Source organism: Chiloscyllium plagiosum, unplaced genomic scaffold (assembly GCF_037043375.1).
Source record: "Chiloscyllium plagiosum isolate Xiang-an unplaced genomic scaffold, Cpla_swu_hap1 HiC_scaffold_1, whole genome shotgun sequence".
NCBI lineage: Eukaryota > Metazoa > Chordata > Chondrichthyes > Orectolobiformes > Hemiscylliidae > Chiloscyllium > Chiloscyllium plagiosum.
In genome coordinates, this window is record NW_028270139.1 from 3,675,502 (window position 1) to 3,701,769 (window position 26,268).

The 26,268-nt window shown below is 39.6% G+C and overlaps 1 protein-coding gene across 9 annotated transcripts in view; it reads left to right on the plus strand.

The window, feature by feature from the left end:
• fbxw7 (F-box and WD repeat domain containing 7) overlaps positions 1–26,268 on the plus strand; it is a 386,335-nt gene that overhangs the window by 335,407 nt on the left and 24,660 nt on the right. For 2 of the 9 annotated variants that reach the window (XM_088000538.1, XM_043699787.2), the window contains 6 exons: positions 9,082–9,164; positions 12,156–12,300; positions 21,922–22,056; positions 23,487–23,610; positions 23,779–23,915; positions 24,668–24,784. In XM_088000538.1, the coding sequence (XP_087856664.1) occupies positions 9,082–9,164; positions 12,156–12,300; positions 21,922–22,056; positions 23,487–23,610; positions 23,779–23,915; positions 24,668–24,784 (741 nt within the window). Of the gene's footprint in view, positions 1–6,788; positions 7,201–9,081; positions 9,165–12,155; positions 12,301–21,921; positions 22,057–23,486; positions 23,611–23,778; positions 23,916–24,667; positions 24,785–26,268 lie in introns of those variants that run through there. The other 7 variants (XM_088000432.1, XM_043699801.2, XM_043699816.2 and 4 more) reach the window with 6 other exon arrangements.

The following is a 26,268-nucleotide window of genomic DNA, read 5'->3' on the forward strand; positions in this document are numbered from 1 at the left end:
ACTTATCTCTGTGACATCTGTGAACTTAGCAACAATGACCTCAGTTCCTTTGTCTAGATCATTAATGTATAGTGTGAATAGCCATCCCAACACTGTACACTATGGAACTCTACTAGTCACCAACTGCCATCCTGAAAAAGACACCTTTATTCCCACCTTCTGCCTGTGAGCCTCTCCTCTGTCCATGCCAGTACCTTACCCTAACACCAAAAGCTCTGTTGTTTTATATAGAATCCCCAGTGTGGAAGCAGGTCATTGGGCCCAACAAGTCCAAACCAACCCTCGAAGAGCATCCCACCCAGACCCATTGCCCTATTCTATCCCTGTAATCTTGTATTCCCATGACTAATGCCCCTAACCTATACACCCCTGACCCTAGGTAATTTAGCGTGGCCAATTCACCAGGCTTGCACATCTTTGGACTGTGGGAGGAACGGGACCACCAGGAGAAGCTCACACAGACACAGGGAGAACATGCAAGCTCCACACAGACAGTCACCTGAGGCTGGAATCGTACCCAGGTCCCTGGTGCTGTGAGCACTGCTAACCACTGAGCCACCATGCTGCCCTTAATTTATTTAGCAGCCTTCTATGCAGCAACTTGTCAAAGGCCTTCTGGAAATCCAAGTAGATAATGTCCACTGGTTCTTAGTCTAACTTGCTCATTAACCTCCTCAAAGAATGGTAACAAAGTTTTCAGACTTGACTTGAGCTTGACAAAGCTGTGCTGACTCAGCCCTATTTGACCATGCACTTCCAAGTATTCCGTGATGTCATCCTTAATAATAGACTCTACAATCTTACCAACGACCGAGATCAGGCTAATTGGCCTATAATTTCCTGTCTTCTGCCTTCATTCCTCCTTCAACAGGGGTGTTACATTATAAACCATCTTCTATTTTAGAAAAAAATGTACTGATAAGTTAGTGGTCGTTTATCTCAAGTGAACTGATGTAGAACTGGGGTAAGAACTATGTTATAGCAGTCCCAATCATTGGTATAATGATTCTCTGGGGACTCTGTTCTCCCAGAAAGATATTAAGATTAGGCCAATTGAAAATTTCTATTTCTGAGATTGATAAATTTGTTAGCAAAGAGTATTAAGGATTACAGCGCTAAAATGGGTGGATGAAGTTGCGATATACAGATTAACTATGATCTAATTGAATGGTGACAATTTAGGCCTAAGCCTGTTCCTTTCCGCATATGTGAGGTTAGCTTCCTTGATCTATACCAGATCCTTGAACTGTGTATAGTGTGGGACAATGTTTTGAAATTCACTTCTGGACAAATCACAGCTCTTCCAATTGAAAATTTGGAAATCTAAAGCTGTCGTCTCAAGTCTTCACCACCATCTCTTGTCTTTCCAACTAATCCTTCCCCCTGTAGGAACCTTATCTCAAATATGATTTATTACACAAACACAAGATTAAGAGGTGATTTAGTTGAAGTTTTCAAGATCTAGAGGACAATTAAAAGAATAGCTATTTCTGAAACTTGGAGAGTCTAAAACTAGTGTTATGATCAAAACATTTGGGCCAGACCTGCCCCTTTTCAGGGGAATTTTAAGAATTAATCCAGTATACAATGGATAATGAACACATGGAATTCCCTTCCTCTAGATCAGTTGTTAAATTTAAATCTAAGATTGATGGATATAAGGGATATGAATCAAAGGAAGACAAATGAAGTGATATCACATTAGCAATTATGATTTCATTGAATGGTGGAAAAGCTCAGGGTAAATTACCTAATCCTGCATTAGTTGCAATACTTCTGGAGTTAAGTTTTGGCAATGAGCATAGTTTCCTGTCTCATCCTTTCCAACACAAGCTATTTCTGTTGTTTACATTCACCTCTGCAACACATCTGTATCATTGAAACCATCATGCATGCCTCAATTTTAGACTGACTATTTCAAAATTCTATATCCTGGCCTCCCTTCTTCCACCAGATAAGTTCTAACTTGTGCAAAATTGCCACATGCATCCAGGTTTGCCCTGACCTCCATCACTGACCAATATTATCATCCCCTCCAACAATATGTTCCCTTCAAATATATTGTCTTTGTCTTAAAATTACTTCATTGTTGCTTCGCATCCCATTTCTGCAACTTTCTCCAGTAATAAAATCAATCCTAACCCTAGCTCTGCACCAAACATCATGTTCCTTTAACTAATCTTTTATGTGTTTTGACATTAATCCCAATACTAGTAACTAGTAAACCAGGTGTTTCCTAAATACATTTTTTAAAGAAAACATGTCTTTCACCAAAGCTTTGGTTGAACCTCCTTCAAGACTCTGGTTTTGCACCTAAGTGGGATACTTTTCAGCAAAAGATGCTGAAGTGAGTTGTAATTAGAGATTTACCAAGAATATTTGAATGTTAATATGTTACGTTATTTCTGTCCTCTTTGTAGTTTAATGTCAGTTTCTTGTTGCTAGAGGTTTAGATCATCATCTGTTTTAACTCAAGTGCCTCAAATAATTCAACAAGTCAGCAAATCTTATCCTGCCATTGTCTCCCCTCTCTTCCTTTCCTGCTCTCCTCTGTTTTACTGCCACCCAAACTTATCACCCTACTTGTCCCTTCCCTCAACTAAAGGTAGTAGACCTTTCTTGAGTATAGTTATGTGGCTGGCATTAAATACTCAAACTACTAGCTATTCCTCATGTCTATTGTTCATAGCTTTAGTATCTAATTTGACCCTGCGATGAGCTTCGATCCACATCCACATCCATATGACACTAAAACTGTCAATTTCTACCTCTAACATTCCCTAATTTTGCCTCTGCTTCAACTCATCTGCAGCTGAAACCATTTGTATCCTTGGTATATCACACTTGATTGTATCATTGGGCTCCTGGCTGGTCAATCTCATTCTATTCTTTGTAAACCCAAAATCATCAAAAATTCAACTATCGTTAAGGTCCATTCAATGATCAACATGACTGCTGACATCTTGACTCCAAATTAAACAAGACCTAATTTTGAAATTCTCAACTATGCTTTCAACACCCTCAATTGTCTCACCATTCCTTATCTTTTAATCTTCTCCAGCTGCATAACCCTCCTAAATACGTGTTTTTAATTTTGACCTCTTGAGTATCTCTGACTTTCATTGCTGTATCAGTGATGGCTATGCTTTCAACTCAGCTATAAAAACTTTGTGTTCCTTCCCTAAACTTCCACACTTCTGTTTCCTCCATTAAGGTGGTCCTTAAAGTCTACCTATTTAGCCCAGCTTTTGATCATCTCCTTATGGGCGTGGAGTCTAATTTTGCTTTATATTTTTCCTATTAAGTACCTTGAAAGATTTTATTATATTAAAGGTGCTCTGTTGATGCATGACGGTGGTGCAGGGGTCTATATCCCAAGTATTTACCACATCTCATCCTCATCCGATGCATTTCCCAACATAGGTCATTGATAATTATAGCTGAAAAATGTGTTGCTGGAAAAGTCAGGCAGCACCCAAGGAGCAGGAGAATCGACATTTCGGGCATAAGCCCTTCTTCAGGAATGAGGAGGGTGTGCCAAGCAGGCTAAGATAAAAGGTAGGGAGAAGGGACTTTAGGGAGGGGCGTTGGAAATGCGATAGGTGGAAGGAGATTAAGGTGAGGGTGATAGGCCGGAGAGGGGGTGGGGGCGATAGATCGGGAAGTCGGGAAGAAGATTGCAGGTCAAGAAGGTGGTGCTGAGTCTGAGAGTTGGGACTGAGATAAGGTGGGGGGAGGGGAAATGAGAAAGCTGGAGAAATCTGCATTCATCCCTTGTGGTTGGAGGGTTCCTAGGCGGAAGATGAGGTGCTCTTCCTCCAGGCGTCGTGTTGCCATGGTCTGGTGATGGAGGAGGCCAAGGACCTGCATGTCCTTGGCGGAGTGGGAGGGGGAGTTAAAGCGTTCAGCCACGGGATGGTTGAGTTGGTTGGTGCGGGTGTCCCAGAGGTGTTCTCAGAAACGTTCCGCAAGTAGGCGGCCTGTCTCCCCAATGTAGAGGAGGCCACATTGGGTGCAGCGGATGCAGTAAATGATGTGTGTGGAGGTGCAGGTGAATTTGTGACGGATATGGAAGGATCCCTTGGGGCCTTGGAGGGAAGTGAGGGGGGAGTGTGGGCACAAGTTTTGCATTTCTTGCGGTTGCAGGGGAAGGTGCCGGGAGTGGAGGTTGGGTTGGTGGGGGGTGTGGACCTGACGAGGGAGTCGCGGAGGGAGTGGTCTTTCCGGAACGCTGATAGGGGAGGGAAGGGAAATATATCCTTGGTGGTGGGGTCTGTTTGGAGGTGGCGGAAATGACGAAGGATGATACGATGTATCTGGAGGTTGGTGGGGTGGTAGGTGAGGACCAGTGGGGTTCTGTCCAGGTGGCGATTGGAGGGGTGGGGTTCAAGGGCGGAGGAGCGGGAAGTGGAGGAGATGCGGTGGAGGGCATCGTCAACCATGTCTATGGGGAAATTGCGGTCTTTGAAGAATGAGGCCATCTGGGTTGTTCGGTATTGGAACTGGTCCTCCTGGGAGCAGATGCGGCGGAGGTGAAGGAATTGGGAATATGGGATGGCATTTTTCCAGGGGGCAGGGTGGGAGGAGGTGTAATCTAGGTAGCTGTGGGAGTCAGTCGGTTTGTAGTAAACGTCCGTGTTGAGTCGGTCGCCCGAGATAGAAATGGGGAGGTCTCGGAAGGGGTGGGAGAAGTCTGATACGGTCCAGGTAAATTTGAGGTCGGGGTGGAAGATGTTAGTAAAGTGGATGAACTGTTCAACCTCCTCATGGGAGCACGAGGTAGCGCCGATACAGTCACCGATGTAGCGGAGGAAAAGGTGGGGGGTGGTGCCAGTGTAGCTGCGGAAGATGGACTGTTCCACATATCCAACGAAGAGGCAGACATAGCTGGGGCCCATGCGGGTGCCCATGGCTACTCCTTTGGTTTGGAGGAAGTGGGAGGATTGGAAAGAGAAGTTGTTCAGAGTGAGGACCAGTTCAGTCAGTCGAAGGAGGGTGTCAGTGGAAAGGTACTGGTTGGTTCGGCGGGAAAGGAAGAAGTGGAGGGCTTTGAGGCCTTCGTGATGGGGGAATGGAGGTGTATAGGGACTGGATGTCCATGGTGAAGATAAGGCGTTGGGGGCCAGGGAAGTGAAAATCTTGGACGTGGAGGGCGAGTGGTGTCCCGAACGTAGGTGGGGAGTTCTTGAACTAAGGGGGGCAGGACCGTGTCGAGGTATGTAGAGATGAGTTCGGTGGGGCAGGAGCAGGCAGAGACGATGGATTGGCCGGGGCAGTCAGGTTTGTGGATTTTGGGCAGGAGGTAGAAACGGGCGGTGCGGGGTTGTGGGACTGAAATTGGAGGCGGTGGATGGGAGATCCCCTGAGGTGATGAGGCTATGGATGGTCTGGGAGATGATGGTTTGGTTGTGGGAGGTGGGGTCATGGTCAAGGGGACAGTAGGAGGAAGTGTCCGCTAGCTGGCGTTTAGCCTCAGCAGTGTAAAGATCGGTGCACCAAACTACCACTGCGCCTCCCTTGTCTGCCAGTTTGATGGTGAGGTTGGGGTTGGAGCGGAGGGAGTGGAGGGCTGCATGTTGCGATAACAAGGATGGAAAATTAGCAGGCATATATATAAATCGCCTGGCAGGTAGCTTCAGAGTCAGCAGCAGGAACTGGCAGTTTGTGTGTTTGAGAAAGAATTTGAACATAGAGTCTCCTTCTCTCTCGAAAACATAACATTCCTTATTATTTAAAATCAGTTTATAAATCATATTTAAAAATAATTGCACGTTTTACTTTGCTAATATTCGTGTTAATATTTTGCATTTGTGTATGTAAAGGGTTAATGTCATTGTGTAATTGTAGATCAAACTTTCAGTTCCACCAGCCAAATAAAGTTGGTCTCTGAACCTCTCCTGTGCAAATGTTTGCATTGTCTTTCACACAAAAGATTATTGAGAAAATGAAGCGTGCTTTTGATTGCAACTTTGAAAATGCGTTAAGAAGCCTATTCATTTGAGGAAGGCAGAGAGAAATTGGGTGTGAAATTGATTTTGAACTGCTGAGGTTCAAGTAGACACCTGTTTTGTAAAGGTTCCTCTCTGGTTGTGGAGCTTTCAGCCTGCCATCTCAAATCTTGGCACTGATGATCAGGAATTGCACACCAGAAGGCTAACGACAATGGGTTATGGACGCTTCAAAGAGCCAGCGTGACCTCTGCATGCTTAGCATTCCTCACTGCTGTGTAAAGGTTGGGAGTTGACTCCCAGGGGTTCCCAAAGCGCGCTTTAAAGCAAAACTAACTCCAAAGTAGGTGGCCGACCTCTGCCACTTAAACTCCGAGATTGCCATGGCAATGGGAGGAGATCATTGGCAGATGGGGAGCGCTGAGTTCTCTCCCACATACCACCTGCACCGTGTTTACTGTGAAGAAAGACAGGTGAAATGATCTAAACAGGGCAAAAGGAGCCTGCAAAATACCCATGACTTTCGATATATAGGCAGCAAAGGAAATAGTGGAGGGGAGGAAAGCTCTTTTTTTAAAAAAAAACGCCGAATTTAATGTGATCCAGTGAAGAGCAGAGACACAATTCTCGGATGGTACAGATCTGATTAGTAATTCCACGCATTCCACTTGCCCGCAGAATGCAGGCAGGCAAATTGATGGGGAGGCGGGGGTGGTGGCTGAGCTAAATTCAATCAGAAGAAACCGGCTGTATTCCTCTTTCCGTTTCGCTCCCCCTCTGCTTACGGACTCCCTGGGGCTTTGTTCATCTAATTGACGTGCAACTCACATTGTCGGGAGCTGGACTCTGCCATTTCTTTTTTTCCCCCAGGCAGGGGGTGGAGCGGAGTGCAACTTAATCCATCTGCCAGACACAAGAATATGTTCATTGGAGAACAGATTCTCCAAGGCAAGCGTTCCTGTCTTCGCTCCCCCTTCTTTTCGTGCTTTTTACCTCCCTCCCTCCCTTAACGCCCCAGTGCAGATTTCTGTCTGAGAATTGGTGAGCCGCATTCGCTTTATAGATGGTGGTTTGCTCAGTAGTGGTGCACGCTTTCCTATCATTTTGACGTGTCTGAGCATGTCCATGTTGGGGACATCGCAGGATCTACCTGACGGAACATACTATCAGCAATCGGCAGCCGAACACGCAAGGATTTGAACCAGTTGTTAAAATGGGTTTCTACGGCACTTTAAAAATGATCTTTTTTAAAGTAAGTGTACCTTGCGCGGAGTCCAGCGAGCAAATGCAGCCAGATTATGGCTCGTTTTATCTGCATTTGTTAAAATTATTGATAATAACTCATTGGTATAAAATTAAGGTTGATTAATTAGTGGAAACCAAGGAACAATCCAGAATACAAAAACTTAAACAGTAATTGTGAATGTTGTAGTTTCTAGCAAAACCAATATAAATTGCACGTTTAAATATTGCTACCTGTTACCCAACATCTGTGGCTAATTTGTTTTAAAAGGGAATTGGGCATTGCCAATTGACTTCTGGAAATGAATTGATTTTAGCATGGCAACATCATTTGGGGCTGCCACGACAGATTTTATTTTGAAGTACTGATCTGTCACGCCGTGGCTTCAATGCAACATTAACGTTGGATAGAAGATTTATGAAAATGTTTGTTTTCTTGTTGGTGACCGAGGTTAATGTTTCTGTGATCATTATATATTTCGCGAATGTTTAAATAGTTGGTCACCTCAGACTTTATAGAAGCTCAGAAATAGTGTCGCAGCTTGGCGAATATTCACCCTGATAGTGTAACCACGGCGGCTGTTGGTGTTGTGAATATTACCTTGGTTTGTCCGCTTTTATTTTTGTGGCATTAGTAATAAATTTAGCAATTGGGTTTTGTTCTGAGCATGAAGGAATTATCGGTTACATCGATGCTGTGCAGTATTCCTCACTCTTTCCCCCCCCAACCCCCGCAGTGGTTTCATTCGGGTCACATGAAGCGGGAAGCATTTGCCAGCTATGAAAATGTCGATTTGCAACACAGTTATGAATGACTCACTTTTTTTGCGGCAGTCTATTTCACATTTCTGGGCTGTGATGATACATGCCAGTTTAATTCAATGTGTAAAACCTGAAGGTGTTTTTATCTCTCTTAAAGTATTAACATTTGCTAATCAGGTCAAATCAAATAAATCTATAACCAGCAAATAAACCCATTTTTGGCTCAAAAAATCCAAAGTGCAGGATCTTTAAATGTAAAACTTGAGTTATTAAATGACTAATACTGCCTAAAAAATTTAAGGTGGTTGATACAGTTTATGTTGTATGCAGAGTGGATCTGAGATCAGATGTAAACATGCAATGAATGAATAAACTGACTTGCAAAATGGTCTATGAAACGATATTTTAATATTTTCCCCAGGCTGCAGTGTGAACTGTTGAAGATTAATCTTGTAATCTGTGGTCAGTATGAGCAAGAATAATTTGCCTAATGTGGTAATCTTTTTAAGATGACTGAAGTTCAGTAAATAAATTGATGATAAATGCTTCACAGTACTAGAAAGAGCCTGGCTTCCTTGTTCAAATTTTTTTATTTTTAAATTTTTTTATTACAGTTTATGAAAGTTAGGGATGTACATAGTGCTGTTTCCCATTTTGGGGATCTGAAACTTCTCCAGAACACTGTGTTGAGATAACTATATTTAAAATTATTATTGAATTTTCCTTAGATGTACTGTTTAATAAATTGTGTTTAGAATCAAAGCAAAACAATTATTTGTAATTTGCAGAAAAAAAGACAAATGTTGCAATGTTCAAATCTGATTGTGTACAGTTCATCAAAGAACATTTATATGTTTTTGTAACAATGGACATTTAAATAACTTCTGAATTTACCATTCAGAATGCTAAAATAGCTGTCAAGTACTTAATCCGTGATGAGGCTGTTGTAACTAATATTCAGTTTCTTATAACGCCAGCTAACATAATACCTCCTACATTTCTTTACTATTGTAAGGATTAAGTTTTAATGCCACTAGTTAAATTTGAAAGTTCTTAGCTGGGGTAACTAAATCAAAGGTGTGTTTAGGTTTTTTTATTGTTAAGAGTCACTTTTTTTTTCCTCTTGCAGATGAAGAGAAAATTGGACCCTGGCCCTGAGGTCCGGTCTTTCTCTTCAGGGAAGAAACCTTGCAAAGGTTCAGAGTACAAAAGGTAAACAGTATTTCAGATACATTAACTATTTTGGGTCACTAGAATTTTTTTACACTGCAGTATTTCGTGCATCCTGTTAGAAAATTAACTGAACCTGGTCATTAATGACATGCTTGAATTTGAAAATGGACTTCATAGAATATGTACTCAACCCAATTATGTGTTGGCTGACTATTGCTTCGTTTTTGTATATTGTCTGTTCTTTGCTGGCATATAAAGAGAACTGGGATTGGCAGTTTCTTGGCATAAAATACAAAGCATGAAAATCAGACTAATTTTGGTCCAATTATAATCTGGTAGCATGGGCCGCAGGGTAGACTGCTTCATGCACATTAATAAGCAACTGCTACTAACATGGTAACAGATCCTAACTGGTAGCCATCAGACAAACCCTCACGGGAGATAGTTTTCCTGACTTGTTTTCTCAGACCCATACTAACACTTTCATTATTGGCAAACAAAATAGTCTGCTAATGTGTTAATGTTTTAGTCTATCACATCCTCGGCTGCCATGATCTTAAAGATAAAACCCTTCACTATAAATCATCGATTAAGCACTCAATATTTGGCAAATCCACAGCATGAAGTGGATTTATAGAATCATCATGATTTCTTCTCATGTCGTTTTCCTCCTTATTTAATGAGCACAAATACAAGTACAGTGTCAAATTTTGTGATTGTGGGCATTAATAACTCCATTTCTGTTAAATGGAAGTGATTCTAAATTGTATTTTAATTCTGAAGTCTTAAGCTGATAGCTAATAATAAAAAATGGTTTTTGAACTCTTTGAAATTATTCATTTCTAATTCTGAGAAGTTATACTAATTTTTAGTCAAAAGTTTTTTTTCTTACAAAACATCACGATCATGTCTAATTAATGCCTGAAAGTGACAATTTACAAGCTCATTTGTTAGTACTGGCTCAAGGAAGCCACATGATTTGACAGTAATATTGTAAAGTAGATATTTCAAAAGACCAGCTAATAGGTTAACTGATATTTAAATTGACTTATGCTTGTCCTTTGATGTACTGCAACATAACCTTCAAATTTGTGTTGTTGAAAATATGCCGTGCCTCCACAAGAAAACTCTACATCTTCCTCTGCAACCCCAACTCCACCCTTCACCCTCCCCTACCCTCCTGCAGTATTGTTATTAAAGCCTAAATTACTAAGGCAATTCAGTGCAGAAAACAGTGCAGGCTTTCAGCAGGATTCTCCCTAACTGATTGGCTGTGATGGCTGTTGTTCAGTCTCACACTTTCATTACTGCTCCCTGCACCATTTGGAATTATGGAGTTCATGGTTCAATAAGCACACTATGAAAATCATTTGAATGTGTAAGACACTTGACCCTGCAGAGAGGACTCTTTGGTGCTACTGAAGACTTTGGCATTGTGATTTCAAGTGGGCGGTCTTGCACGTGGGGGGCAACAATAGACTACAGGTTCTTTGCTGCAAGGACAAGAGTTATTCGTCAGTCTGTTATTTTGAAAACTGATTTGGCATTTTCAGTAATTTACACAATCTTTTGCTTGTGTTACCAAAATAACAGTACAGTAATCTGTTCCAGTGAGAAGATATATTTATAATTGGGGGGGGGGAAGTTAATCATTTAGTCCCTTTTATCTCACGTTTTTAGTGTGCGATTTTGTGTTCACATGTGACTGTGGATGTGTGTAAAATGGTAACTGGAGGACTATCCGTTAATCTGCAGTAAATAGGGTAATGTTGAATTGGTTGTCAAAAATCTGAGAGATTTTTGGAGGTTTTTTTAAGTTTGTTTTTAAACTGTCGCCCCCTCCTGTATCAAAAACATACCTTTCCAACATAGACAACCTAAAGGGCAGAACATTGATTTGATTACAGCACTGCTGTATAAGAGACCCCAGATAACTATCTACAGTATTGCAGGAATATCTGAAAACCCAATCTTTTCATGTTTTACTTTCCCAATGGCTTCTATTCAGTAGTTCTTATATTTGTGCAAGTCAGATTGAAATTCGCTGGAGAGTATATTGAGCCTCCACTCCAACAATCTTTAGTGCCATATTTTGATCCTGTTTAGGATGTCACAATCTCAGCAGCCATTTTTATAGACATTTGTAATACCATATAGCATTTCACTTTGCCGCTAAGGTAGAAGGTCAAGTTTTAATATGATTTTGAGTTGACAAGCCACCTTAGTACAACAGTGCAAGTTCCATCTTCTGTTTCAGTGGGATGAAGAGATCCTTTGATAGAATTCAAAAGATACACAAGGGATGTTTTCAAAACATTGTACCATGATTGAATTTTCAATTACCAATAATTTTTGAGATTTTTTTGGTGTAAGTTGGCTTTTGCCTTCAAAAAATATTATTTCTTGGTAGTGATGTCCTCTCTGACATTAAGCATATGAAAGCTTGGACATGCAAGTTTTCCTTTCTTCCCACCCTCCCTCATTTTAGGAATGACTTTGTCTTCTGTTTGTTAAAGTGGCTCCAGCTATGCACACGCTCTTAATATCCTAAAAACTTTATTGAGTGAGATTTACTGTTTTTCTATGTGCAGGAAACTGACTTATTGAATCTTCCAATACTTCGTCTGACTCCAACTTCATTCAATCCTTTAAGGGTCAAGTCATCCAAAACTCAGCTGGTCATAAATTTTGGATTCCTTAAGTGCATTTCACCCATCACTCTTGTCCTTGTTGGTTTATGTTGGGTCCTGATCCACTAACACATTCATTTAAAAATTCTTCTAATTGTGTTTTCACTCTGCAATGGCTTTGCCTCCACCTATTCTTATTTCTGTCATCTCTGATAGTCCCATGAAGTGCAATGAGACACTTTACCATGTTAAAGATATTATATAAACATAAGTTGATTTATCTGCCTGCACAAGACTTCAGGATGGTCTTTAGGTGCTGATCTGTGAATGCTTATAGTCATTGAAAGAGTTGTTTTTTGTTCTAAATCGAAGTTTGCTTTAGTAATTTTTTTTTCTTCAGCAGCACCACAGGGCTGGTTCCATGTTCAGCAACACCTACTACCTTTGGCGACCTGAGAGCTGCAAATGGACAAGGGCAACAGCGGCGTCGGCTCACAACTGTCCAGCCACCTCCAGAACTGCAAGATTGGCTCAAGACCTTTCAGGTTGAGTTGTGCTTTAGAAACAAGGGGATTTTTAGAAAGAAGAATTATTATCACAGAAACAAAATACATTGTCAAAGGACCTATGTTGGCCTTTAACTGCATTAGGTTATTGTTGAGGTTATAGTGATACTCAGTATATCCTGTAGAAGCCTGTAAATTTTTCAACGTAATGCTACTTTTAGCCCTTGCTTGAGAAAATATTTTATTGATAAATATTTGTGATTTGATATCTATGTTTTTGAATTAGTTTCAAGGATTATATTTTAAAGAATTTTGACAGCATTTTAAAAAATATGATTCCCTGATTTTGCTGAGAAAAGTAATGTCACGATGACATCAGCAATAAAAGCAGTGTACTGCAACTCTATTATTGCAGACGTGGAGCCAAATGTAAGAGCTGTCAAAACACAAATGGCTCCTAACGACATCGGATAAGATTCAGTGAGAATTAATTATCACAACTTCCTATTCCAGCCATTTTGTGAAACTATCCCTAGAATGAGTAATATACATGTCTGTAAAATCTGCGATTGACTTCAAGTTGTATCTGTGAAACTAGTTAACTCTATGTAATTTGTATGAAATGTTGCATAGCCCTGAAAAACATGTTTGCCTCTGATTTCCTACTTCACCAGAAACTGGTACAGCATTTTAAATTTGAGATATTCCAAGTAGTAAATCAATATTATTTGAATTATCATTAAACATCAGTGATTAAGCTAGTGTTCATACTACATTGGGGCCAAGGGTGTAAGATTTTTAAAAACTTTTAAAAATACACTGATCAAATGTGTTTTACAACACTACCATAATTGCTATCATTTAAGCTTAATATTTTTTGTGCCTCTTAAGTTTCTAATGGATAAATGAATTATGTGATGCAGTATCAAGCTACACGGATGAGGAAGTTCACTATACTAATCGTTTGTCTAGATGTTGTAAACAGACAAGCAAGTCCCTCTTATTTAATGATGGTATCCAATTCTACACCTCCGCCAGCTCTCTCAACATTAAGTACCAGCTAGACCCTATCCTAAATACCTTGATCCCTTGAATACGCAATGAGTCTGTGTTGAATAGACTCAATAGCTAAGTATCCACAACCCTCTAGGACAGATAATTTTAGAATTCACAAGTTGTTGAGAGAATAATTTCTGTTCATCTGTCTGAAATGGTACACCCTTTTCCCAAGATAATCTCTATTTCTAGACTCTCCAGCTCAGGAAAATAGCCTCCCAACATCTATCAACCTTCAAAGAATCTTGAATGTTTCAATGTGGTCATCTCATTGTGCACAACTCCAGATACTATAGACCTAGTCTACTAAATCTCTCCTCATAAAATAAGCCTTTTTGGAGTAAATCTGCTCCAAATTAAGTAAATTTGTCCAAGATAAAATAATCAAAACTATGGATAGTATTAATTCCTCACAACAAAGACCATAACATACAATGTTATCTTCCTAATTGATTGCTTAATTTCTCAGATGTGAAGCAGCACTGCTAGCTACTGTGCTAGCCTAAAAAAAAATTTTCATGACAAAAATTGTTCTTTGCGTTGATGTGATGCCGGATACATAGGCTATATGTTCTGAGGGCTGGCAGATTATGTGAAACAGCGTATCCCTTTGGCTGTTTGCTACCACCAAGGTACTAAACATTCCTAGCGAAAACACACTTGCAAAACCCACATTGCAGTGTCCAACATTGGATGTAATTCCAAGACTAGACAGTATTTTCTTATAATCCTGAACATGCAAAGAATTAGGCTGACAACCAATTTATAATAGTCAGTTGGACTCCGTGTAGCATAATGTACTGGAAGTTACTCTCAGTAATGCACAAGGCTCTGTTATTTGCAAAAAGAAAGAACATGTATGACTCTATGTGCAAACACTGCCCGTTTCAGCTCAACAAAATAAGTGATAGCCATCTCTCAGTGGTTAGTTCTTTAGGATAATACATTGACCATTCAGAATCCACCTACCTGGTTTAAAATTCAAATAAAGCTTGGCAGTTTACTCTAGCGTTATTAAGTTATGGATTCTCTAGCAATGTCTCTGCCTTTCAGAGTCCACTTGTCAACCAATCGACGCACTCTTCTGTGATGTAAATGTTGTTTTCATGTTATTTTGTATTCCTGTGATACATTCTGATTGCAAAATGAAAGATTTCAAGAAAATGTCTTTTTTCAGCAATACTCAAGTACTGTATTTATGTTGACTCTCTCCTTTTGTATATGCAAGGCACTCAAATCCCTCTAGTGCCCAGCATTTCTTAAACTCCCTTAATTTAAAAAAAAATGCTTTTCCATTCTTCCTATCAATTTTATGCTTGTTGCATAATATAAAGTATATATACAGTATACTTTATCTGCCATCTTGTTACCCATAATCATTTAACCTATGTATATCTCTTTGCAGTCTCTTGTAAAAATCCAAATATACTACCTCTGCTGGTCCCTGCCATTTTTGCTACTTTTAGTCCCTCAAAAAGGCCCTTTTTGGTGTATGAAGCTGCAGATTCCCTTCTATAAATCTGTCCTAGCAACACTAAATCAGATTGTGATTTTTCCATAAGAACAAAAAAAAATGGGGGCAGGACTGATCCATTTAGTCTTCAAGCTTGCTGGACCATTCACTGAGATAATGGCTGATATTCTACATTAACACCTTTTTCCTGCACAGTCCATGTATCTAAACATTTTTAAGATGTAGAAAACTAACAGTCTCTGACTGAGCCTCCACAGCTATCTTGTGCCCAGGTGCCCATGTTCCTAATAGATTCACACATTTTGCCAATCGCTGATGTTAGGCTAACTGGTCTATTTTTCTCTGTTTGCTTGCTTTCTGAAAGAGCAGGGTTATCTTTGCTACCTTCCAATCCACAGGCACCATTGTGGATTCTAGAGAATTCTGGATGATCCCCACTATTTTTCCAGAAGCTCTGAAGTGACTTCCTTTAAAATCTCAGAATGGAGGCCAATAAATCTTAGGAAACTGTCAACTTTTTGCCCCATCAATTTCTCCAGTACTTCGTCTTTATTGATAATTATCATTGCCACTCTTAATAAATCATTTGTTTCCACAAGTTATGGAATATACTTATTTGTATCTTCACAGAAGATGACACAATTTTTTTTTGCCATTTCCATATTCCCCATTATAACTTTTCCTGCCTCACTGCTTCTGAGGAAGTTGTTTGTTTAAGGGCTGTATCCAGATGATAATGAGAAAGAGTGATGAGCCCAAAGAAGATGTTATTGAGTTGTGACAAGAAGCTGACCAATGGCAGAGTAATCATTGAGAGGAATGGTCGAAATTTCCAGTCTAGATGGAGCCAAAGAACAGTTAAGCTTCATTCTCCAACTGTCCTTCCTCCCAAAATTGTTAGATCCTGACAATCCAGTGAAACCTGCCCTTGCCTTCCAGGGCTCCTTCTTAAGGCATCATTCTCTTTGAAAGTCCAGAATTGTGACTTCAAGATCTCAAATGCCCCAGAGGTCACGGTCTCCCAAACCTTGGACCACCACTGTCATCTCCCATTCTTGAATGCTATGGACCTATCTCAGTGCTGAATTTATGCACATAATGCTATTTGAAGATTTTAATGTTTTCCAGTGTTCCCTTATTGAATAGTAGTTTAACTCTAAATGATCAGAGCCACCTTAATGATTAGTTTCTAGTCCTAGTGAGGTTTGATTCTATTGTAAAGTAATACATTGGGTAATTCATGGTTTAGCTGTCAACATCAAGGCATAACCACCTCAGAACAGTGTCCTACTCCACAGCATCTTCAGTTATTTTTTCATTTGATTTTTCTTCCATCAATAAGATTCAAGCTGTGATGTTTCATTCACATTCCTCAAGTAATAAAGGAGCCTATATCCACATGCAGCAAAACTTGAGCAACATAAAGGTTCGGTAGATAAGTGACACTACTTGATCTTGCAACTCACAGGTGACTAGCTCCCACAAGAAAGTGACTAATCACCTCTCCTTTAAAGCCAGTAACATTACCATAATCATGTAATTTTCCACACCATAAACATCCTGGAGGCAATGTTGGCTGGAAATAATACTGAACCAGCCATATGAATGCTGTGGCTTCAAAAGTAATCTGAGACTGGATATTCTGCATACAGCTTACTTCCTGATTCTCTAAAGCCTGTCCCCTACTTACAAAGCACAAATCAAAAATGTGATGGAGAAATGCAGCTCCTACAGTACATATTAATCACAACACTACTAAAGTCAAAACAGCCTGAATGACATCCATGACCTTAAGTATTCAGTTCATCCATCACTGGTGCATTGTGGCGGTAGAGTGTACCATATACAAGACGTACTGCAGCAATTCTCCTGACATCTATACAGGCACCTACAAAGCCTGCCACCTTCATTATTTGGAAAGATATGGGCAGTTACAACCCCCCATCCTGACTTATAATTGTAATCCACTTCCTTCATTGTTATTGAGTCAAATCTTGGAACTCCCTCCTTAACAGTATTAAGTATCTACATCACATGGACTCAAAAAAAAAATGACTGATCATATTGGAGGCAACCAGAGTGGACAATAAATGCTGATATTGCCAACCATGCCCACATGAGGTGGAGTATTTTTAAATGGTTAGTAGGCAGTTTATCAGCAATGTAACAATGATTGTCAGATTTTAGGTTAGATTTTCTGCAGTTATTCTCCCAATTACCTTCTGTAAATTCAGAAAATTGAGTAAAAAGATATTTTAAGGCATTTCTACAGGGCTTCCAGCAGAATTGTGTGCAAACTGGTATTCTGCCTTCAGTTGCCCAGTTTAGATGTCACAATTTAGTGCAAATGTACAATGGATTTAAATGTGGAGTGCTCATGAAACTGCCAGTGACATTACAATTTATCAAGTCTTCAACCAATTACAGAGATAAGCAAGGGAGGCAAATTGTAATTCTAGTCAGCATCCAACCCTGATTTGATGCCTGACATGCTATTTTGGACCTCACCACTCTAATTTATAGCCTCTCTTAAACATGCACCAAATGTGTTCAGCAACTCGAGACCCCTTCACCCAAGGAGGAATCATGAACAGCTTGAGAATAAGTAGTTTATCACTTTCTGCTGCATTTGAGCAAATACTGGAAATTTGGCGGAGACTAGAACAGTTGGTTAAGTCTGTAGTGAGTGGTAATGCATGTGGGAAGCAGTTGCTACTGCAAGAGCTGAGAATGCCACTCAATTAGAGGGCTACAGCGCAACACTCCTTCCCAGTATAAATTTGGGTTTGAGTGATAAGCAACAGAGATTAAAGCTTGCAGAGGAGCGGGGCTTTCAGCAGGATGTTTCATCCTCTGAGGGTCTTGCGTGAGTACTTCTACCTATATACATTAAAACCTCGATTATCTGTCATTTGATTATCCAAATTTCGGTTATCCGGCAAGATCACAAGATCCCGATGCTTGGCTCAACTGTGTTATCTGGCATTCGATTATCTGACAAACACACCCTGCCTGTGTTGTTTGGATAATTGAGGTTCCTCTGTACTAAGTCAGGATTAGTCTATTCAGTGGTTGCATTTCACCAAAACTATAGTAAAATGACTCTATCTTATCTTGGAAGTATACCTGCAATCTCAGCAGGATGAGAGTTGTGATACCTGGTGCCGGAGAGTTTTTAAAAATTGGATTTGTCCCAGCTGGAACTGGTGACTTGGCAAATATCATACTGTTCACTATATATTTTGTATCTGAGATGACAGACAAGTGGACTTCATTGCTTCTCTGTTCAGTGGAAGGACTTGGAGTATGCATGTGGCTTTGCCAAGTTGGCAAACTTATTAATTGTTAAAAGCCATCGCGTGCATATATGTGACTTTGCAGCAGGTATGTCTTAATAATAACTTGCCACTCAAAGGTTGCTACCCATTGTGCAGTTCATATGTGACCATGTTTAGAACATCATGTTAGATAACGATGCACTATTTGGCAGATGTACACATACTGTGCCAATCCTCAGCTCCAGGGTGGTTGCTCAGTGACAGCTTTACACCTAGCTGCTAACTCCCTTCTATAACACAGTTATTTGTTGCCAGCTCTCACTGGCTTCTGTAACCCCTTTATTAGACCATAAACCGATCAGCCAAGATCTTATTGAATGGACCAATTAGAATTCAATTGTTCCTATATTCCTACTTGGTCATGGAGTTATACAGCAAGGAAGCAGACTCTTCGGTCCAACTCATCCATGCTGACCAGATATCCCAAATTAATCTAGTATCATTTGCCAGCACTTGGCCTGTATTCCTCTAAACCCTTCCTTTTCATGTAGCCATCCAGATGCCTTTTGGGCAGCACGGTGACTCAGTAGTTAGCACTGCTGTCTTGCTGCGCCAAGGACCCAGGTTCAATTCCAGCCTCGGGCGACTATCTGTGTGGAGTTTGCACATTCTCCCCGTGTCTGGGGGGGTTTCCTCCCACAGTCCAAAGATGTGCAGGCCAGGTGAATTGGCCATTCTAAATTGCCCATAGGTGCATTAGTCAGAGGGAAATGAGTCGGGGTGGGTTGCTCTTCGGAGGGTCGGTGTGGACTTGTTGGGCCGAAGGGCCTGTTTCCACACTGTAGGGAATCTAATCTAATCTAAATGTTGTACCAGCCTCCACTACTTCCTCTGGCAGCTCATTCCATACATGCACCAGTCTTTGCATGGAAAAGTTGCCCCTTAGGTCCCTTTTAAATCTTTCCCCTTCCACCCTAAACCTATGCTCGCTAGTTCTGGACTCCCCTACCCTGGGAAAAGACCTTGTCTATTCATCCTGTCCATGCCCCTCATGATTTTAAAAACCTCTATTAAGTCACCCCTCAGCCTCCAACGCTCCAGGGAATACAGCCCCAGCCTATTCAGCCTCTCCTTATAGCTCAATCCCTCCTGCCCTAGCAACATCCTTGTGAATCCTTTCTGTACCCTTTCAAGTTTACTTGTTTACCTTGTACAGTGGCTAGGCAACATACCTGCCGTTCACTAACTATTCTTCATATGTAAGTCACAGTTTAACTCCGATACGAAGCCATCAATTTGAAAAAGTTGCAGCATATGGTAACACAATCAATGTGCAAACAATCTAAAATTACCTGGAGCCATAATCAACCAGACATAGCATTAAAGGAAAAGACTGGAATACCAAATAAAGTTTATCACAGTACTCTGAGCTATTCACGAGAATCCCACGAAATGTGTTAACATTTACTGCAACTTGAATAAATACTTCAGGAGCATTATTTCCAAGCTGCAAAACTCATTATGTGCATTTGAAATTCAGCACTGCTTTCTTTTGATCTATATGATCATCTTATTGTTGTATCTAGTTTTAATTTATCCAAGAATGTTCTTGATTTAATAAGTCAAATAATGACAATGGTTTCAATGCAAGTATTATCACTGTTCAACAAGGATTTTAATTTCACCTGAACCTAATATCCTTCATTGCCCACAAGTTTGTTGTTTTAAATATATGGATGAAGGCTAACAGGCTGGCAGTATTCAATGACCGTTTTAGTGGTCATTCTGACAATATTGCATGTCTCTTTAAGCAAATAGAAACCCAATAGAATATAACAATCTAATGGAGCAGGAAAGGTTGTGAAGTGCAATACCAGGGAAAATATGCATAAAATTATTCCAGTTTCAAATCATGTGTATAACCCTTAGCAATTTCAAAACAAATTTACAACTGGCTAAGCAATAGTGTAGCTTTAATGGAAATCTGTTAACTTTTAAATGGTGTATGAACAAAGTGCTCTATTTTGAAAAGATATTCTAAATGTGATGTTGACTGCCAAGGTCAATTTCAAGCTTATTCTTTGAAGGATCTTACTATTATGCATAAATCATAAGCACCCAGTAAACCAGTCAGAAAGGAGACTAAGGTGATTGGATTTGTGACCTGTTCCTTGAGAAAAATGAGTTTAAATTTTATTTGATTATTCTGGACTCAAATACATTGTTGCTATATGCACATTCTATATTGAATCTCTATAACCATCAGTCATCCAGTTTAATATCAATAATCTATAGATGAAAAACATTGCTGAAATCAGTTTACAGGCTCATAAACAGTTTTCTGGAAGTTTTCAAAAATTTTTTAAAAAAATAAGCCGGAATTCAGGAAATTTGAGCATCAGTTAGAGCAATTCAGTCTAAGGATTGAATTGACTTAATTGTAAATTTTTTAAAATATATATTCAGTTGATTTAGTAGACAATTCCTAAATTAATTTTTACGGCAACACCTGTGTCTTACTTTTCATTTCTTTGCCCTCTTTTGTTCTTTTTTAAAAAAATTCCCTTCTTTCCTGCTTGTTTATAGATTCTGTTGTTTTTCTTTATCACCTTATTGTACATGGGTGCTCATTTGCCACAAATTTTCATTTTATTTTGACCTTTAATTTTATTGCTTTTGCTTGCTCACTTTGCAAATCACTATATCTTTCTGATGTTTCTGTTGGCTCTTAGATTGTCTTCAAAATAATCATTAGCCTAATTATTAAAGTACAAATGCTGCAGCAACTTTGGACAAAGGCAGCAGTGAGGTTAAATGTGGAAATCCAAAGATTATGTCTGAAGTGTGCCACGCTATCATAAACTTTGAAAATCAACATCTTGTTTATTGACTCACCATGAAGTTGTGATATTTGCATGGTAGATGCACAGCAAACTCATGGTAGACAGCTCAGTCTTGTCCTGTGTGGTTCAATGTGATAGATACTCGTTACTGTCAGTCAACCACTCTGCCACTAATAATTAACATGTTAAAACTGTCTACTCCAACTCTCACATATGCAACTTTGTATGAGAAAAAAATTCAAAACACAAATGTACGAGGGCATCGGTAATGACATGCAGTTAGATACCCTTCCACTGCAAATTATAGCCCATTATCATGTTCTGCCTATGCTATATTCATCAAAACGGCAAGGAGTATTCACTAATTACTTCGAATCTTCCAATCCAATCTCATTTTTTGATCCTTCAAGTAGGATAACATTCATTTGTTCAACAGTATCAAGAAGGAACAATCCTCAATCTGATTTCCTCATGTCTCTCGAACCATAGCCCTATTCTGATTTTCAGTTGTCTCACAAATTGCTAGTAATTATTCATAGCCTCCTGTATCCCAGATGGAAACAGAGCAAAGATATCTGTTGAATCAAGGTTTTTATTCATTCACTAGCTCACCATTCATGTACACATCCAACTTATTGTCCATTCCTAATTGCTATTGCGTATAACTGCAGCTCTTGACCTTTTCAGTACATCTGCACAGCTGTCGAAAATGGAATTCCAGGATTTTGAGCCAGTGAACTACAATGATATAGTTCTAAGTAAGGATGGTGTGTAGCTTGGAGGGATATTTGAAGCTAAGTGTTTCCATGCATCTGATGCTCTCATCGTTCTAGTTGGTGGTGATCAAAGGCTTGGAAGGCGATGTTGGAGGAGACTTGAGAGCTGCTACAATGCATCTCACTGATAGAATACATTGCTGTTATTCTGTTGATGGTTTTGGGTTTGGATGCTCATGTTAGTGAATGGGTGCCATTCAACAATTATTTCATTTGTGTTGTTTTTGTTTCAGAGTTGGAGTGGACCAGAAAGATTACTTGCATTAGATGAATTGATTGACAGCTGCGAACCTACTCAAGTAAAGCACATGATGCAAGTTATAGAACCCCAGTTCCAACGAGATTTCATCTCATTGCTCCCAAAAGAGGTGAGGTGCTCTGAAAAACCAATATTCTGAGTTTGAGTTTTTTTTAAATAACTGCGTAATGTAGTATTGGCAGTTTAACACTTCAGCTGTTACATAAATGTTAATCAAATTGTTTCTGAAATGTGATGCAATAATACACAAAAAACAAGTATCCTATTGAAAAGCCATTCAAGCTTTGAAAGCTGAATTGTAAATTTATCACAATTATGTGTATAGTAAAGATGTAATGAATTAAATTCTGTTGCAAGTTTGTTGTATCAGCATCAGCTAACTTCCTCATACCTTACCTCCTACAGGGGTTCCGTCCCATTCTCCCAGTTTGTCCATCTTCGTCGCATCTATTCTAATGATGCCACCTTCCACCAAGTGACTCCAATATAACCTTTTTCCTAAACTGAGGATTCCCTCTTTGCTGTGGTTGTCCCAACTACCGCACCCCTTCCTGCCCTTCCCAGCACAACAATAGAGTTTCCATTGTCCTCACTTTTCACCATTCTAGTCTCCACATTCATCCTCAGCCATTTCCACCGGCATCCAGAAGGAGGCCACCACAAAACACATCATGGTCTCTCTCACACTGTCAGCATTGTACAGGGACAGTCCATCACTTCATTCCTAACACCACCTCAATCCCCCCATGGCGCCTTTCCATTGAATGACAGGAAATGTATTATTGTCTTTGCTCATAATGCAGTCCCCTTTACACTGGCAAGGTAAAACACAGACTGGGTGACCGCTTTGTAGCACTACCTGTAGGAATGACCCTGAAATTCCAGTTCCTTGCCATTTCAATAAACCACCTTGATCTTATGCTGATATTTCTGTTCTGGACCTGTTGAAAAGTTCCAATGAAGCAGAATGCAACCTCAAAGAACAACACCTCCTTTTCCTCTTAAGCACTTTACAGCTTCTAGGACTCAATATTGAACTCTGAAACTTCAGAGCTTGACAGCATGACATCTGTCCTCCATTTTTCTTACATTCTTCCCCTCCACCTCAATGGCTGTGTCTAATTTACTTTGTTCTCAGCAGAGAGGACCATTTTATCCCTTTCACAATCTAATTTACACCTAATTTTACATCTTTAATTCTTTTTCACTAAAATTAGCAACCTCTTTGTCTTTTGCGCAGGGTGTCCACACCACCTGTTCCCTTCTCTCCTCCTCTAACTATGTCAAAAGAATACCATTTTCTAACCCTTTCAATTTTGAAGAAGTATAATATTGGAGTCAAAATCTGTTAAGTCTGTTACTGTCTCCATAGATGCTATCAAACCTGCTGAGTTTCTCCATTTTTCTTTGTTTTCAGCTTTTCTGTTCATTTTTCTTCTTTGTTTATTTTTACCTTTTATTTGCAGTTTTTTTTATTTGAAAGAAATTTTCCCCATTGTGGAAAGGAAATAATTTATTTTCAACTTACACCTATCGCAGCTAGCCCTGTATGTTCTCTCATTCCTGGATCCCAAGGACTTGCTGCAGGCAGCACAGACCTGCCGCTACTGGAGGATACTGGCTGAAGACAACCTACTTTGGAGAGAGAAATGTAAAGAGGAAGGTGAGTACATTAAAAGAAACTTGGTGTGGGTATCCACAGCTTTGCAACAAGTGTTTCATTTACTCTGATTAGACAGTCTAATAGTGAGGGAACTTTTGACGTTTTCCTTTATTTGAAGAATTTTAATAAGCCTCTTCTTAAAAGTACATGAAATCTATCTTTCTCCAGGAATTGATGAGCCTGTATACATCAAAAGGAGAAAAGTGATCAAACCAGGCTTTGCTCACAGCCCTTGGAAAAGTGCTTATATCCGACAGCACAGAATAGATACTAACTGGCGCTGTGGAGATCTGAAGACCCCAAAGGTACTGTCTCAACAAGAATTTAGGTGTTTGAAACTTTGGGAACAATTACCTACTGTTTGTTAGTTTGTATAAATAGAGTATAAAGTATGTAAGCTTTCAGATGTTTCATCACCATACTAGGTAGGTCTGAAAACAAGCCTTCAAGCCTGGCAAGCTAACTTACATTCTTAACATCAGCCTGAGCTACAAATCTTCTCAGTGTTGATTAAGGAGATGATAAATTTTGATGAGATTCCAAAAATCATTTGGTCAAAGTCATTTGAAAACTTCAGTTTGCCGTAATGGGAAAGGAAACCACATTTTAATGACTCATTTTATTAAAAATATATAAAGCAAAAAAGAAATTACCTGAGCCATATAAGCCAGAAATCTCTGTGGTTCAGTCTCTAATTGTGCAACACAGTTGCAGTCAAAGCACTAATATTGGCTTAATTCTCTCTGATTTTATGTGGGGTTGCAGAATGAGATAGATTATGTAATCATTTGTGTTTGTTGTGGAATGATTTATTCTACAGGATCTATGAGTGCAGTTATGGTGCGGACTGAGTTGGATATATCTATGATCAATTAATCTCTTTAAGACTAACTGTCAAGACTTCCATGTGAAGAATTTGACTTTGGATATTGCAGAAACTGTTGTTTCAGGAGTGAAAATGTTAGAATAGTCAAAGCATTTTGATGATGAGAAATAGTTAACCCAAATTTGCCCTGCTCTGAGTGGTATTCTTTGATATTCTGCTATTCTTTCTCAGCAGGTGCTGAAAGGTCATGATGATCATGTGATCACGTGCCTACAGTTCTGCGGTAACCGAATTGTCAGTGGTTCTGATGACAACACACTGAAAGTGTGGTCAGCTGTCACAGGAAAGGTGAGTTTCTTCAGTTTTGCCCATATCCTGATGGCTCTGTAAAGCTGCTATTCCACAAGACAGAATAAATTGTGACAAAATGAGGGCATGTTTAAAAACAAAAGGCAGTACAGTAATCATGAGTGACTCTAATCTTCTTGTATCGTAATTCACAGGAACAAAAGTTGACCATTCAGCAAGATCATGACTGATGTGATAACTCTCGTCTCCATTTACCTGACTTTTCCCCATAACGCTTGATTCCTTTACTGATTAATTATCGGACTATCTCCGCCTTGAATATACTCAACATCCCAGCCTTGACAGCCCTGTGCAGTAAAGAATTCCACAGATTCCCTGCATCTTGAGTTAAGAAATTCCTCCTCATCTCTGTCTTAAAAGGGCAGCCTTTTATTCTGAGATTATACCCCTCTCTCCAATAAGGGGAAACAATCTCTCCACATCTCCTGTCAAGTTCGCTTAGCATCTTGCCTGTTTCATTAAGGTTGTCTCTCATTTTTCTAAATTTCAGTGAGGACAGGCTCATGCTACTTAACCTGTCCCTGTAAGACAGTCACTCCATATCTGGTATCAACCTAGTGAACTTTTTCTGAACTGCTTCCAATGCCACCAAAATTGATCTCAGTATTCCAGGTGTGGTCTGACTAGCACATTTTATAGTTTCAGCAAAATCTCTTAACTTTTATATTCTATTTCATTTGAAATAAAGGCCAGCATTCCATTTGCCTTCACTGTTAAGCACTGAACTTGCCTGCTAATGTTTTGGGATTCATGCACGAGGAATCCCCATTTTCTCTGTTCTCTAGCTTTCTGCTGTCTTTCTCCATTTAAATAATAATCAGTTCCTCTATTCTTAACCCAAAATACATAACCTTTCATTTTTCTATGTTAAATTCCATTTGCTAAGTTTCTTTACCCACTCACTTAACCTTTTTATATCACTCTGCATTCTCCTTGTGTCATCCTCACTACTTGCCTTCCCACTTGATCTGACTGTAATATAATTCACTCTCCTTGTTCAAGTCATTTATGTTGTAAATAATTGTGGCCCCAGCACTAATCCATGTGATACTCCACTAGTTACAGGTTGCATTCTGAGAATGCCCCTTATCCCAAGTCTTCAGTTAGGTAGCTAATCCTCTATCCATGCTAATTTACTACCTCCAACACATGGGGCTTATCCTCATAAAGTATCGCATGTTAAGCTACTTCATCAAACCCTTCGGAAAATCCAAAAATATCACATCCACTCTTTCCTCTTAATTTATTGTTAGTTGCCTCCTCAAATAATTGTATTAAATTTGTCTGACATGATTTCCCATTCATGAAGCCATGTTGATTCTGCTTGATTATATATATTTATAAATGCTCTGCAATTGCATCCTTTATGATCGACTTGAATATTTTCCCAACTGCAGACGTTAAGCTAACTGGCTATAGTACCTGTTCGTTTGCCATGTTTTCTTTTTAAACCTCTGGGACAT